The sequence below is a fragment of the Myotis davidii genome, unplaced genomic scaffold (genome assembly GCF_000327345.1).
Source record: "Myotis davidii unplaced genomic scaffold, ASM32734v1 scaffold1477, whole genome shotgun sequence".
NCBI classification, from domain to species: Eukaryota; Metazoa; Chordata; class Mammalia; order Chiroptera; family Vespertilionidae; genus Myotis; species Myotis davidii.
This window is the reverse complement of record NW_006288182.1, coordinates 114,265-129,732: the sequence shown is the minus strand read 5'-3', so window position 1 is coordinate 129,732 and position 15,468 is coordinate 114,265. Positions and strand designations below refer to the sequence as shown.

The 15,468-nt window shown below is 49.8% G+C and overlaps 2 protein-coding genes across 2 annotated transcripts in view; one reads left to right on the top strand and one right to left on the bottom strand.

Moving 5' to 3' along the window:
- HTRA2 (HtrA serine peptidase 2) overlaps nucleotides 1–3,541 on the top strand; it is a 4,356-nt gene extending 815 nt beyond the window's left edge. Inside the window, 4 exon segments of the mRNA XM_006759993.2 lie at nucleotides 40–516; nucleotides 519–647; nucleotides 650–1,135; nucleotides 3,202–3,541. Of these exon segments, the coding sequence (XP_006760056.1) occupies nucleotides 40–516; nucleotides 519–647; nucleotides 650–1,135; nucleotides 3,202–3,350 (1,241 nt within the window). The 3' untranslated portion in view covers nucleotides 3,351–3,541.
- LOXL3 (lysyl oxidase like 3) overlaps nucleotides 3,499–15,468 on the bottom strand; it is a 16,692-nt gene continuing 4,722 nt past the window's right edge. Inside the window, exons 5-14 of the mRNA XM_006759994.2 lie at nucleotides 6,702–6,921; nucleotides 6,289–6,469; nucleotides 5,997–6,151; nucleotides 5,596–5,763; nucleotides 5,301–5,463; nucleotides 4,861–5,104; nucleotides 4,646–4,761; nucleotides 4,426–4,562; nucleotides 4,224–4,335; nucleotides 3,499–4,045 (exon numbers count right to left, since the gene is read on the bottom strand). Coding sequence (XP_006760057.1) covers nucleotides 3,972–4,045; nucleotides 4,224–4,335; nucleotides 4,426–4,562; nucleotides 4,646–4,761; nucleotides 4,861–5,104; nucleotides 5,301–5,463; nucleotides 5,596–5,763; nucleotides 5,997–6,151; nucleotides 6,289–6,469; nucleotides 6,702–6,921 — 1,570 coding nt within the window. The 3' untranslated portion in view covers nucleotides 3,499–3,971. The remainder of the gene's footprint in view (nucleotides 4,046–4,223; nucleotides 4,336–4,425; nucleotides 4,563–4,645; nucleotides 4,762–4,860; nucleotides 5,105–5,300; nucleotides 5,464–5,595; nucleotides 5,764–5,996; nucleotides 6,152–6,288; nucleotides 6,470–6,701; nucleotides 6,922–15,468) is intronic.

Below are 15,468 nucleotides of genomic sequence, written 5' to 3'. Positions count from 1 at the left end.
CCCTTTTGACCCCTGCCCTCCGGGCCCTGCTGACGTCAGGAACCCCTCGGGCCCGAGTGACTTATGGGACCCCCAGTCTCCGGGCCCGGTTCTCTGTGGGGGTCCCTGGACCACGAACGTGTCTGACGCCGGGGACTTCGGATTCCCGAGCACAGCTGACTGCGGGAGCCCCGGATCCTCAGACCCGGGAGGGCTCAGGGACCCCTAGGTCCCCTCCGCGCACGTGGCTGGCTGTGGCCCTGGGCGCTGGGGGGGCAGTGCTCCTGTTGCTGTGGGGCGGGGGGCGGGGTCCCCCGGCCGTCTTGGCCGCTGTCCTTCGCCCGCCGCCCACCTCTCCCCAGAGCCAGTACAACTTCATCGCAGACGTGGTGGAGAAGACCGCACTTGCGGTTGTTTATATCGAGATCCTGGGCCGACACCCCTTTTCTGGCCGCAAAGTCCCCATCTCGAACGGCTCAGGATTCGTGGTGGCTGCAGACGGGCTCATCCTGACCAATGCCCACGTGGTGGCTGATCGGCGCGCGTTTGTGTGAGGCTGCCCAGCGGCGACACCTACGAAGCCACGGTCACAGCCGTGGATCCGGTGGCCGACATCGCCACGCTGAGGATCCAGACCAAGGAGCCTCTCTCCACGCTGCCCCTGGGACGCTCGCTGATGTCCGGCAAGGGGAGTTTGTGGTGGCCATGGGAAGCCCCTTTGCACTGCAGAACACGATCACGTCCGGCATCGTCAGCTCGGTTCAGCGTCCGGCCAAAGAACTGGGCCTCCCCCAAAACAATCTGGAATACATCCAGACTGATGCAGCCATTGATTTCGGAAATTCTGGAGGTTCCCTGGTTAACCTGGATGGGGAGGTGATCGGAGTGAATACCATGAAGGTCACAGCTGGCATCTCCTTTGCCATCCCTTCTGATCGCCTTCGAGAGTTTCTACATCATGGGGAAAAGAAGAATTCCTCATTTGGAACCAGTGGGTCCCAGCGCCGCTACATTGGGGTGATGATGTTGACCCTGACTCCGAGCATCCTTGCTGAACTACAGCGTCAAGAACCAAGCTTTCCTGATGTTCAACATGGTGTGCTCATCCATAAAATCATCCTGGACTCACCCGCACACTGGGCTGGGCTGCGGCCAGGTGACGTCATCTTGGCCATTGGGGAGCAGATGGTATCCGGCCAAAGAACTGGGCCTCCCCCAAAACAATGTGGAATACATCCAGACTGATGCAGCCATTGATGTGCGTACTGATGGGGGGGTTGGGAGGTGGGGTGGGGGTGACGATCTAGGCTGGGAGAAGGGGCGAGGCTGTGTGGTGCAGGCACCAAGTGTGATAGATGGTGGATGAGCCTGTAAAGGGCTGGGCAAGAGTATCTAGAGTTGTGAGTACATGAAACACAGTTTATCCTTGAATTATTACTTATTATTGTGTTGTTATTGCTTACTGTATTACAACTGTAAAGCTACTTTTGCCCGCCCGTGTATATTGAAGTTGGGGTACAAAAATGTGGCCCCTGTTCAAGGGCTGGGAAAGGAGATAATTTGGAGAAAAAAGGCCTACATCCTGGTATGCCCCCAGGCATAGAGTCCCTGGATCTCTTCCATGTTTTCTCCTTGTCCTGCAGTTTGGAAATTCTGGAGGTCCCCTGGTTAACCTGGTGAGTGGGACATTCTTCTTTCCAGGAATCCCTGCCCCAGGTCAGTGTGGAGAGGGGTGGGCTTTCCCCCAATTCAATGAGGTTTGGCCAAGTTTCTGAACAATCCCTTGCTAGCTGTCGTCCAGAATCCAACCAGATTGCCCCACCTCCCCAACACTCCCTGCTATTCTTCTTGTTCAAGTACCCCCATCTCCCACTATTGGTTTGGGCTAAGGAATAGTGGGCTCTGTCCCTGCAGGATGGGGAGGTGATCGGAGTGAATACCATGAAGGTCACAGCTGGCATCTCCTTTGCCATCCCTTCTGATCGCCTTCGAGAGTTTCTGCATCGTGGGGAAAAGAAGAGTGAGCCTGGTTTGGGGTGGGGAGGGTCCTTTAGGTGGTGGGTGGGGCGTTCATTGGGCCTTGTTGAAGGTCTGCTGGGATTAGAGAGAAGGGAAGGAAGGATGTAGCTAGGTGAGGCTCATTTGTCTTTTTATCACAGATTCCTGGTTTGGAACCAGTGGGTCCCGGCGCCGCTACATTGGGGTGATGATGTTGACCCTGACTCCCAGGTATGAGGACCACCTACATTGGTGGGCAAATGGAATTTCTTTTGAGCTTTATTCTCAATTCTGTCTTTATCTATAGTGAATTATCTTACACCTGGAGATAACAGAACAGCTGTTCTCTTGACTTTTTCACCCCACTCCGTTTTACACAACTACCACCAGATTGATTTCATCCCATTACTTCTTTGATTGACAGTCTGTTAATTTAGTGTTTAGGGGCCATTTTCCAGACCTGGCTTCCTACGTGAATATACTCATTCTGTTCCAGTCAACCTGATTTCCTACTCCAGGTCTTTATTTATGTTGTTCTTGTTTTTTATATACTTAAATATCAGGCCTATCTATCCTTCTAGGCCAGTGGTTCTCAACCTTGGCTGCACATTAGAATCACCTGGGAATCTTTTTAAAATCCTGATTTCTGGGCCATTCAAATCAGGATTTTAAAAAGATTCCCAGGTGATTCTAATGTGCAGCCAAGGTTGAGAACCAGTGCTCCAGGCTCAGCTTAAATTCTACTCCCTTAAAGCTTCTCTTAGGATTCTAGAATGAGATTAGTGCTATTGACTTAACATTATGTGTTACATGGAATTAGGTATCTTTTCTATAATGTTCCATTTTCTAGCTAGTAGAAGGCAGAAAGTAAATTGCCTTTGTATCTGGAGTACGTAGTGCATTCCCTGTCCATACAATTGCCAGTGTATTGAGAAATTTAAGGTGAACCTCAAATGGGCTTGAGAGTACCTCGGAGTGGTTACCAGCATGGTTTGTGTCCTTTCAGCATCCTTGCTGAACTACAGCTTCGAGAACCAAGCTTTCCTGATGTTCAACATGGTGTGCTCATCCATAAAGTCATCCTGGACTCCCCTGCACACCGGTGAGGGGGAGACTGCACTGTGCGGTGGGGATGGGTAAGGTGTGCATGTGCCCTTGAACTGGACTGTCTGCTCCCTTCTTTCTCTCTACCCATCCTTTGCCTTAGGGCTGGTCTGCGGCCAGGTGATGTCATCTTGGCCATTGGGGAGCAGGTGGTCCAAAATGCTGAAGATATTTATGAAGCTGTTCGAACCCAATCCCAGCTGGCAGTGCGGATCTGGCAGGGACCGGAAACATTGACTTTATATGTGACCCCTGAAATCACAGAATGAATGGATCAACAAGAGAATGGGGCTCCTGCTCTGATTTCCACCTTGCTTTCCTGGCCTAGGCTCCGAGGGCACCTGGACAGAGGATTAAAGGAGCCAGTGGAGGGCCGGTCCCTCCAACCACCAGCACCAATCCCTGGGCTCTGAGGAATCACAAAAACATTTTTTATATAAAATAAAATTATACCTAGCAACATGTTATAGTCAAAAATGAAGGAGGGGGCACTGATCTTTTCCCCCATAAAAAGGCTCGAGGTAAAGCTGTACTTCCCCTGAACTGAGGGGATATACTGGAGCTGACCGTCCTGACCTCGCTATTCGAGAAAACGAGCTGCTGCCGTCTCTTGTTCTGGCCAGTTACCAAGTGCTGCTCTTTGTCTCGAGTTCGGCTCCGTGCTGGGCCTGAGAGCCAGGATTCCCCATGCTTGGCCACAGATCCGGACCACTGGCCTTGGAAGGAGGTTGATAACTTATGCTTGACAGTTCCACATCCTTAGTACACACTGGATGATTGCAGTGGGCCTGCTGACATCCGGGGTTCCTTTTAAGCTCCTGAGGTAATGGCAGCCTCAGACCCCTACCATTAGGGGCCAGTGGTGGTTTGAAGAGGTGGGTATTGGCACCTTAGATGATCTGGTTGCTGGTCTGGCCAGGGTAGCGCTCGAACCTCTTATTGGCCTCTTCACTGAAGGCATCACCTGTAAAGTGAATGGGTGGTTTGGGCAGGAAACAGACCCTTTGTGGGGAAGGGTTGGGGGAAATGAAGAGGCTGGGAGATCCAGAGGTGGGTGGGAAGACAGAAACAACTTAGGGAGAAGAGAATGAAGGGCTTTCCCTCCCATCCCGTCTTCCTGGGCTGCTTTTCCCACCAAATACCAATGTGGCAGTTGTGCACCCAGATGCGATGTCCATCATATTTGCAGTTACATTTCATTGCATTGTTGGTGAAGTCAGTCTCTGCTACTTCATAATTGGGGTTGATGACCACCTATGAGTTGGAGAAAGGCAACATAATTCAAAGTTGTCTTGAATAAACACTGCGCCCCTTCACCTGCTGGAAATCTCAGACCCGAGGCACCTGTAGAATGTAGTTTCCTGGCTTCACATCTGTGATGTCAATCCACTGACAGTCAATGTCATGTCGGTAGAGATCCCAGCAACCCACAGTGATGCCCTGCTCTCCAAAGTTGGCACACTCATACCTCTTGGAGACATCTGAAGGGGTTGGCATGGCATATGTCAGTGTGAGGCAAGCTTATGGGATGGAGATACTGTAGCTCATTCTAGGCACCACTCACCCTCCTGACACTCGGTGTCTTCGAGACAGAAACTAGCTTTGTGGCCCTCGGCCACCTTGGTGCCATTGGGGGTCAGGATATCGTAGTGAGTGAAGATGTCCATACTGTGGTAATGCCTGCGGGGACAAGAGACAAGGGAACCCCTGTTTCCTTGCCTGCGCCCAGCAGGTTCACTTTATCCCCACTGGCTTTGCCCTTCTACTTGACCGTCTCACCCATGACACTCGTGCCACACCCAGGAGTGGCGCCCAGCCTTGGGCCTGAAGTCAGCTCTTCCCAGGTTGTGAATCTGGGAGGAGAATCGGAGTAGACGGCGGTGGCCATAAGGCCAGTTGGCCGAGCGGGCCGAGTGGGACAGACAGTTCTCTTCGGCAGCGCAGTACAGCATGTGCAGGGGTCGGTCCTCGATGTAGGCGGTCTCCTGCACCAGTGCTGAGTGCAGCAGCAGATCTGATGCGGCTGCGCCCAGGAAGGAAGGGGAGTGTTAGAAGTCACTGCTGAAGGGCGAGGACAGATAGGGGTGCTTCCTCCCCCCACCGCCGGATGTGTGCGAGGCTGGTTTTCCACAGAGAAGGAGTATCCCTCCAGATTAAAGCCCTCTTTCTCCAAAAGGGGTGGCCCAGAATCTCCCTTCCCTGGCTGGCTCTCCACTCACTCTCCGAACAGATGACTCCAGCAGTGAAACGGGTTCCTGTCCTCTTGCAGGTGATGTGGGTGCCATGATGAGCACATTGGTCCAGGGACAGCTCAGTCCCAGTGCAGCGCACTCCACTCATCACCACCTCTGTTACATTCCCTGAGTCCCAGTACCAGGTCTCCTGGGGACATACGTAGGTGTTTGTGAGGCCCCACCATCCAGCCTCCTGGGCCAAGGGACTCATTTCCACAGTCCTTGGCCCCAAACACAGGCTTTGGAAGCAATAGTCTCAGTTCCCCTCCTTCCTACTCACCTGCAGGCCATGGTTGGCATAGCCCAGTCCGAGTTGCCTACAGACCACCATGGCCTCCAGTGTCCCCCAGTCATCCCCACAGATGAGGCCCCAGCGAAGGGGCCCAGGCCCCGCTATTTGCACCTCAACTCGCCCTTCATGTCGGCTGCGGCCCCCACTGAGTCGGATCTGTAGTGGCAGAATAGAAGAGCTGGGGAAGCTTTTTTGGGGGGGCGGTAGTGGGAGTCTGTAGCAGGCATGTGGCTGAAGGGTGATTCAGAGGCACGTAAAGGGTGAACAGCGATGGTGTCAGGTGGGAGCTGCAGTATTGCAGGGGCCTAGGCCAGTGGTCACACTTGAGAGCATGACCACGACTGGATAGGATGCGAGGCACCTGAACCAAGGGAGACAGTATGACTGACCCTAGTCTCTACCCCAGTGTAGGGCAGGTTGCATCGGACTCCAGCATCCTGGCCATGGGAACAGTCCTCAGCTGTGATGTTCTTGTGAGGGCACTTCCAGAGGGTGGGTTCCTGTCCAGAGCATCGGACTTCACTCAAGTGGATGGCACCCATGCCTAGGGTCAAAGGCCAAACAAACATCAAGAGGTTGTAACTGGGCTTTCATTGTCCAGGGGTCTCCTCCCCAAGGATTATACTCCCCCAGGGTGTGTACCTCTTCCTTCCCCTTCCCTCCCACCTTCATCCCCCTCACCCTGCCCCATGCGGGCACCACTGAGAGCCTCTCGAGCGGTCCCAAAGCCCAGCTCCCGACACACCACGCTGGCCGCCTGTAGGTCCCACTTGCGGTCACAGACTGTGCCCCATGTGCCAGCCTTTAGGACTTCCACCCGGCCCTCTCCGGGGCGGGCCCCACCCTTCAGACGCACTCGGGCCTATAGAGAAGAGAGACAGTCCAGTGGCAGTGAGTGGGAACATCAGCACAGAGAGGGCTGAGCAGAGCTGGAGAGGAACGGTGGAAGGGATGGGGCGATGGTCTCAGGTGGCCCACCCGCGGGGAGGTTCCTCTCTGTCCTTGAAGGTCAGGGCTGTGCTTAGTCATGGGTGGCCAGGCTAGGGGTGTTCTCCACCTGGGGCGGGAAAGGTCATGGTCAGTGTCTCACAAACCTCTTCCTGAAGTTTCAACTGCTGTTGCTTCTTCTGGCCATTGGAGGCTGCATAGAGAGGACCTGGCACACAGCTCACCACCACAGGGGCACCCCCAGGGCACCTGGCGGTGTCATTGGCACGATAGAACTCCAAGGAACAGAGGGAGAGGTGGGCCTCCGTGCCCACGCATGCCACCCCATGCAGACCAAAGGAGTGTTGCTGCCGCTGGGCCAGCAGCCTGTGGGGACAGGAGTGGGGGGCAGTAGGGTAAGACAGTGCTCCTGCCGCTTTGCTCACAACCCTCCTCCCATCCCATGCCGCCACCATCCCCTCACTTTCCACGACCACTTTACCCCTCTTCTTCCCCTCGTCTCTGCAATGCTGCCCTCCGCAGGGCCAAGGGAATGGCCATTTCCAGGCTGAAAGGGCCCGGGTATCCAGACAGAGGGTCTTTGGGGGACCTTCTGCAAGCGGAAGAACCCTACGGGAGGGCGGCTAGTCTTGACTTGCCTGACAGAGACCTTGTTCCAAATGGTTGCAGGCTGCTGAGCCTAACGGAGGCTGAGGCTGAGGCTGAGGCTGCTGTGCAAAGAGAATGGGAAGCTAGGACTTCCTAGTGGGAAGAGATGGGCAGGAGGGGCAGTCGACGCGAACAGGAAGCCTGAACAGCCAGAGTGAGCAGATCCTTCTATTGTGCTGAGACGGGACTAACTAGATGAGTCAGAATGCAAACAAGTGAGTATCGGCTCTGAATGGGTCCGTAGAGGCCAGAGGGACGTTCAGGCCAGCGGCTCTATAGGCCAGAGTATGACAGGCAGTTATGGGAAGAACAGACCAGATGGTGGGCACACAGAAGACTGGAGCTGGCACATGTAGTGATGATGTATAAATGCAAGACAAACAAGAGTTAGAGGGTCCACATGGCCAGAGAAGGAGAGTGAATGTGAACAACAATGGTAAAGACATCCCCATCCCCAGACTTAAGCTGGCTGTGAGTCTTTAATGAGGCAGTCTGTGCTTCTGTAATTTAAACCTATTAGAAAGAATGTGCCATAGCCACCAGAGCAGGACAATGGGACTAAACCAGGGATGTTAAAATTTGGAAGTACTGCGGAGAGATGCTTGAGAGAACGAGGGGATTTATTTATTGACACTGATGAAATAAGAGATTGCACCTAGGCATGTGACAACAGAAGTACATTCTTCCCAGGACAGCTGGTTCGAGCCCAGAGGGGAAGGGAACCAGCTGAGGCCTGGAACTGGTGGAGTGGGCCTGTGAGGCTGCTTTGACAGTGAATTATTGCAGTAATGTGCCTCATCACTTGATGTCAGAGGAAGGAAGAAACATGACGATTTGAAGACATTGGCTAGGAAGACACAGAGGAGGAAACGGTTATAAACACAGCAAAGGAAGCCTGCAGACTCGACAGAATACCTTTGGAAGCTCAGGATAAGTGGCTTCTGAAGCTCAAAGAGATCAGGTACTCTCCCAAAGTCCTGTTTGGCTGAAAATAAAAGTCAAAGAGGCCATCACAGGAAAAAGACACCTCTCTTCTGAACTCCCTCCTCCCCTTTTCCCACAACTATCCAAGTAAACATGGCAATGTGCACTTTAATGAGGGGTCAGGGAAGGCTAGAGTATGGTTATGCTGGGCAAAGATGACCCAAAGCTCAAAAGCACCACAAGTACACCCTTTGAAGCCACCAGAGGGAGGAGCTGGGGAATGAGGGGTCCCAAGAGACCAGTGGGTGATCTCAGAATGCACCGAAGAGAGGAGGGCACAACAGAAAGGGATGGGTTCTCTGTGCCTCAGCCACTGCCGAAGAAGTTATCAAGGAGACTGTGTGTGCAAATGGCCTTTGGAAGCCTAGTGCGATGTAATCACGGCTGGGAACTTTTCCACTCCCTCGTGTTCTCTTTGAAGAAACCCAGGAGGAAAATTAGGGAACTGGGAGCCTAATTGTGTCCATGGGGCCACAGAGGACCCCATCCTTGGTAAAGGTTCCAGAGGGAACACTGAGTCTTACGTCCAGGTCAGTAGCACTTATTTTAAAAAATGAATCAAGCCCGGCCGGTGTGGCTCAGTGGTTGAGCATCCACTTATGAACCAGGGGGGTTACAGGTTCGATTCCCAGTCAGGGCACATGCCTGGGTTGTGGGCTTGATCCCCAGTAGGGGGCGTGCAGGAGACTGCCTATCAGTGATTCTCTCTCCTCCCTTCCTCTCTGCAATCAGTAAAAATATATTTTAAAAAACGAATCAAATAAAGGTAGAATGGGAACACTGATCCCTCACACAACTTCTTAGGGGAGAGGCAAGCATTGGCATCTGAAGGACAAACGTGCCAGAGTTTCTGCTAGAATTCACTGAGGGAGTAAACGAGCATGTGGAGCAAGGGCAGTCAGTGGATGAACTCCTATAGAGCTTTCCACAAATCCTGTGACGAGCACAATTACCCAGAGACCACCGTAAGGACCAGCCTTACTTTCCCTTTCAGTGAATCATCTGGAAGGGGGTCTGTATTAGGTGCTGCTGCTCCTCCTCCGCGCAGTGGAGGGCTCTCTTGGACCCCTTCCTGACCAAAGCCCAATCACAGGGCTCACCACTAGGCAGTCCCTCTCCTGTCCGCCCAGCCTGAACTTTATTTACCTCTTGGATGGCCCCCTGCCCACTCGGGGTTTGGGTTTGACTTTACGCTTGGTGATTGGTCTGAAAAAAGGAGAAATAAGTTAGTGGAAGTAGTGGTTAGGTACATGGCCCAGGAAAGGCAGAGGGTGACTTTTTTTGTTTGTTTCTGGGAAGAATCCCTTATGCAGAGTATGGGAAAGGGGTGCAGTGAAGGTGGCCCAGTGTGCCACCCAACTGCGTCTCAGGATCTCATGCTGCTCTCTGGATTCAGTAACAGCGAGGAGAAATCGAATGGATGTCAGTCCGGGTAGGTGAGGGGAGGAGATGAGAGGAAAGTTAAGGCAGAAGAGAGAATGGGAATGTGGGTGAATTAAGGGAGGTAAAGATGGGGGGAAGGTGAGAAAGCATGCGGGTGGCTCAGCTATTTGGGGGAAATATAAGGACGAGGAGGCTTTCCCTCAGCTATTCATTCCTACGTTATTCCTCCTGGTGCTTCCTAAGGTCAAAGCTTGCCCATTCCCATGACTGCCCCCCTCCTTGCCCCACCCCCAGTCATAGCCTTAATTCATCCGTTTGGGTTTGGGGATGGACATGGATAGGCTGCCTTCCATCCATCCACCTCCTGGGCCACCGAGGCGGCAGGAGGTCCCAGGGCTCTCGCCCCATTACCTGCCAAGGGGCTTGGGGCGTCGGGCCGAGGCTTTGGCCGCTCGCTTCCTCAACTTTCTGTGAGGATGAGACAATAGCAGTCAAGATCAGGCTAGAACCAAGTGGGAGAGGCTGGTGCAGCTGGGACCAGGGGCAAGGTTTCTTTTCCAAGAATCAAAGGGTTCCTGGTGGCAGGATGTTAGAGCATCAGATATATGCAAGGCTCTCCCCTTCCCAGCTGCTTGGCCTCATAGGCACATGACCAGGTGGGTGAGCAGCAGTGAAGGACATGGGCTCAGGACTGATGGAGCCTCTATACCAAGACCCACAGACATTAGGTTAAGGTAGATGGGGGATAAGATGTCTTGGCTGATCTAAACCTGAGGGAGGGCTAAGGGAAAGGGTGGAAGTAGAACCGTGTTAGGACTGTTAGGCTTGCCAGACTGACCAGGTGAGGAAAGAGAACTGGCCTGGTCACATCTAGGGAGGTGGACTGTCTTTTTATTCTTGGATGCTCTCTGGTTTCTGGCATTTCCAGGCCTGAGGCTAGTGAACCAGGATTAAGGACTGAGGTAGGGAGATCTGAGGACGTTAAGTTGGTTTGACAGGGAATATGAGGCCAGGCTGCTTAGATGACAGCCCTTTCCTGCCCACGTTAAATCCCAATGCTTTTGTCATTCACAACCTCAGCTCATCTCCCAAACTTTCTTCTAGGGAAGTGAATTCTAAAACCTTATTTCTTTTTAATTGGCCTAAATATTTGACCTATTTTATTCTTCAAAAGGTTGCCTTAAGTCCAATGTCAGGAAAGTAGGTCTGTTTCTCCTCTCATCCTCCCTTTGATATCAAAGACTTTAATCCCCCCCCTTTGTCCTGTCCAACTATGTATGAATGAAGGCAACTGTGTTTGTCTGTTCTTATAAGTTTATGACATTCCCTGTTATTATCTTAGTTATCATTTCTTTCAATATGTTCTGCTCTGCTGTGTCTCTTTAAAAAAAAAAAATTCTTATTTATTTCAGAGAGGAAGGGAGACTGGGAGAGAGATAGAAACATCAATGAGAGAATCACTGATAGGTCACTGATAGGCTGCCTTCTGCACGCTCCCCACTGGGGGTCAAGCCCACAACCTGGCATGTGCCCTTGACCAGAATCAAACCTGGACCCTTCCGTCCGCAGGCCGACGCTCTATCCACTGAGCCAAACCAGGTAGGGCTTTGCTGTGTCTCTTGAGGAGTCATACTTGGATGCAGTACACAGTGTGCAGAGGCACTAAGATTTTAATATAGATTCTAAATAAGGCTGAAGCTGGTGCGTATTTCCTGCCCTGGCTTCTCCCTGAGGATGTACTTGGTTGGTGTTTTTGCCAAAACATCTCATATGTCCAGCATCGCTAGCCAAGGGTCTGCAGTAGCTCTCAGGTCTCTTTCTTGAGACATTGCTAAGAGTTTAGAGCCTTTCATCATATAAGTATAGTCTGAAACGTTTTCTCCAAATGTCTTTTTCTCAAACATGTCTAAAATAAAATATACTTGGCACTTCCTTTGGCCAGTGACTCAGAGAGAGCATCTTGAACTCCAGAGTAGTACTCAGAAAGACATCATATTATCTAGAAATTTAGAAATACAGTAGTTTCCCCTTAGCCACAGGGGATACATTCTAAGACCCCCAATGGATGCCTGAAACTGTGGATAGTACTGTACCCTATATATACTATTTTCCCTATGCATACATACCTACCTACAATAAAGTTTAATTTATAGCCCTATCTGGTTTGGCTCAGTGAATAGAGTATTGGCCTGCATACTGAAGGATCCTGGGTTTAATTTTAGTCAAAGGCACATGCCTGGGTTGCGGGCTGGGCTCAGGCCACAATAGGGGGCATGCAGGAGGCAGCCGATCAATATTCTCTCTCACCATTGATGTTTCTATCTCTCTCCCCCTTTCCCTTCCTCTCTGAAATCAATAAAAATATATATTAAACAAGTTTAATTTATAAATAAGATACAGTAAGAGATTAACAATAATAAAATAGAACAGTTACAACAATATACTGTAATAAAAGTTATGTGAATGGCTTTGGGGACATTATTAAGTAAAAAAAAGGTGAATTGAACACAAGCACTGTGATACTGTAACAACTGAGTGATTAAATAAAAGTTTCCCAGTGTTAAGTCCAGTGTTTGCTGCTCAGTCCTTACGTTTTTATTTATTTTTTTTTATTTTAAAAAATATATTTTATTGATTTTTTACAGAGAGGAAGGGAGAGGGATAGAGAGTTAGAAAAATTGATGAGAGAGAAACATCGATCAGCTGCCTCCTGCACATCTCCTACTGGGGATGTGCCCACAACTCAGGTACATGCCCTTGACCGGAATTGAACCTGGGACCCTTCAGTCCGCAGGTCGACGCTCCATCCACTGAGCCAAACCGGTTTCGGCTGTCCTTACGTTTTTAGAACCATCTGCAGCACTGACTCAAGTGGTCACTCTCCCTTCCTCGAAGCACTTGGTTTCCAGGCCACCATACGCATTGCATCTGGTTTTCTTTCTACCCACCTCACTGTTTGCATTTCACCTTATCTTCCTGACCTCATACTGTTTAAAGTTCTCAAGATTCAGTCCTTGGACCTCTTTTTTTTTTTAACACTCACTCCCGTTTTGATGTTGTCCAGTTTCAGGATTTAAAATACTTTCATTCAACTGAACTCTAGGGTCATATACCCAATTGCCTACTCAGCCTCACCATTTCAATGCCTTAAAGAACTTCACATGTAACAGATCCGATAAAAAGTTATATATAACCCTTCCCCCCATGCTCCACCCACTGTGTTCCTTATCAAGTGAGGTCAACTCCATACTTAGCTTACGCCAAAAACCTGGGAATGAGCCTTAATTCCACTCTTTTTCTCATATCACATCGAGTTCATCAAATCGTATTGGTTTCACCTTCAACTACAGACAGAATTTGATAATTTTTTCATCATGTTCACTGGTTCACTTTCTTCACTTGACTTTGAGGAGACTATAACCTCCTACCTCAGCGGCTCTCAACCTGTGGGTCGCGACCCCTTTGGCGGTCGAACGACCCTTTCACAGGGGTCGCCTGAGACCATCCTGCATGTCAGATATTTACATTACGATTCATAACAGTAGCAACATTTCAGTTATGAAGTAGCAACGAAAATAATTCTATGATTGGGTCACAACATGAGGAACTGTATTTAAAGGGCCAGAAGGTTGAGAACCAGTCTCTCTGCCTCATTTATTCTACTGTATCCCTCACAGTCTATTCTTTTTTTAAAAAAAAATATATTTTATTAATTTTTTACAGAGAGGAAGGGAGAGGTAAAGAGAGTTAGAAACATCGATGAGAGAGAAGCATCGATCAGCTGCCTCCTGCACACCCACTACCGGGGATGTACATGCCCTTGACTGGAATCGAACCCGGGACCCTTAAGTCCGTAGGCCAATGCTCTATCCACTGAGCCAAACCAGTCAGGGCACACAGTCTATTCTTAATTAAGCAGAAAGTAATCTTTAAAAAAATGGAAGTCAGACGTTACACTTCTGTGCAAAACCTTACCTCACACGGAGTAAAAGTGAAAGCCTCCTAAATTCTTTCACTACCTTCTTCTCCATCACATCTATAATTTTCTTCCTTGTGCACTCGGCTCCAGCCCCAGGGGCCTCCTGGAGCATGCCAAGAATGCTCCCCTGCCCCAGTACACACTCCCAGGATTTTTTCATTTATGATCCCTGCTCCTGAAAATGCTGGTCTGGATATCTGCATAGCTTGTGCTCTTACCTCCTTTAAATCTTTTCTCAAATGATGCCTTTTCCAAAGAGGCCTTTATTGACCACTCTATTTAAAACTGCTGTCCCACTACCACTTTATAACCCTTTCCCTGATTTATTTTTAATGGCCACACCTTTTGCCATTCTAACATTTTGTAATGTTATTTATTTTCCAATTCTTCTGTAGTCCACGAGATCAGGGATTTTTGTCTGTTTTGTTCACTGTTGAACCGCAACAGCCCCTGGCACGCAGTAGGCACTCAGTAAATAATACTGAATGAACAAATCTCTACACCTTTGTTCATGCAACCCTTTTCACTTGAAATGTCTGCTATTTAACTCATACTCATCTTTCAGAACCTGGTTTTGAATTAGGAAAGACAAAGAATAAACACAGAGAAAAAATTACAGCCCCAAGATAGATAATAATAGTAGAGGAGCAGAGCATATAGATGTTTTACAACAGTTGTGTCACTAGAGCAGATAAAGTATATTTTTGGGGAATGAAAGAACTTCCAGATGTGTCTCAGAGCTGAGGCAGGAAAATGTGCGCAAGAATGGAAAAGACTGGAGGTTGGATCATGTACTGACTTTCAAAAAGGATTCCTCAACCTACAGATAAATAATACTCTCGAGTAAGTTATGACATAGAAAGTTTGTGAACATTGAGGAAAAACTATGGTAATCCTTAGAGACCTAAAGGGCTTTCAGGAAAAATTAGCTCAGTCAAACCACCAGGATTTTCTTTTTTGAACGATTACTAAATCAGAAGCCTGGAGAATGGTGAACATAATGTATCTGGATTTTAGCAAAAACTAACAAAATTTCCTGTGATTTCATTATAGATAAGATGGTGAAATGTTACATCATTGTAGTGTTCAGTTTGTTCCAAATTGTTTGGACAAACATTTCACAACTAATGATTAACGGCTTGATGTAAACCCGGAGGGAACTTTCATTAAGAAGAGTCAGGCGTTGGTTTTAAACATTTCAACTATTCTCACAGTCACTCTGATGGAGCCAGAGGCCTAGCTAATGTTCGTCTACCAGAGGAAGCTGGGAGGGATGACACAGGGAATATAATGTCAAGATTCAAGATAATCTCACGCGGTCACCATGACTTTTAAAACGGTTTTAAAGTGATGTAACAAACTTACAGGGTACACTCAGCATAGATGGAGGTTCAGACAGGCTGCTCTGTCAGGAGCAGAGATAAGGGAAGACCTGAGTTGTGGTTACAAGTTCAGTACGCGCCGTGGGCTGCTGCCTCAACAGAAAGGCAATGCAAAACCTAGGCCGGCTTTAATGGAAGCTGAGCATTTCCCCGTGTCCCTCCTCTGACATGTCAGACCACGTCGGAGGCAGTGTGCCCAGCGGAAGGCCGCCTATAGATGTCTAGAGCTCTCTCTGCAAAACTGGTCTAAGGAAAGGTGGAGAAAAGAAGCATTCTAGCCTGCGAAAGCAGATTACAGAGACTGAAGATTTCCAGTTCTAGTGTATGTGCTGCCGAAGCGAGCACAAAGGTTTCCAAGTTTCTCGAATTTCTCAAGTTAGATGCACCAGGGAAGCGAGTGGCTGCAAACACCGAGCCGGTCGCCAGTGCGATTCGACTCGTTGTTCGGAAGCGGCTCTCCGGCAGGTGGAGAGCACGGCGCCTCCGCCGCGGAACCTGCTGGCGAACATTCCTGGGAGGCCTCGGGGCTCGGGCCAG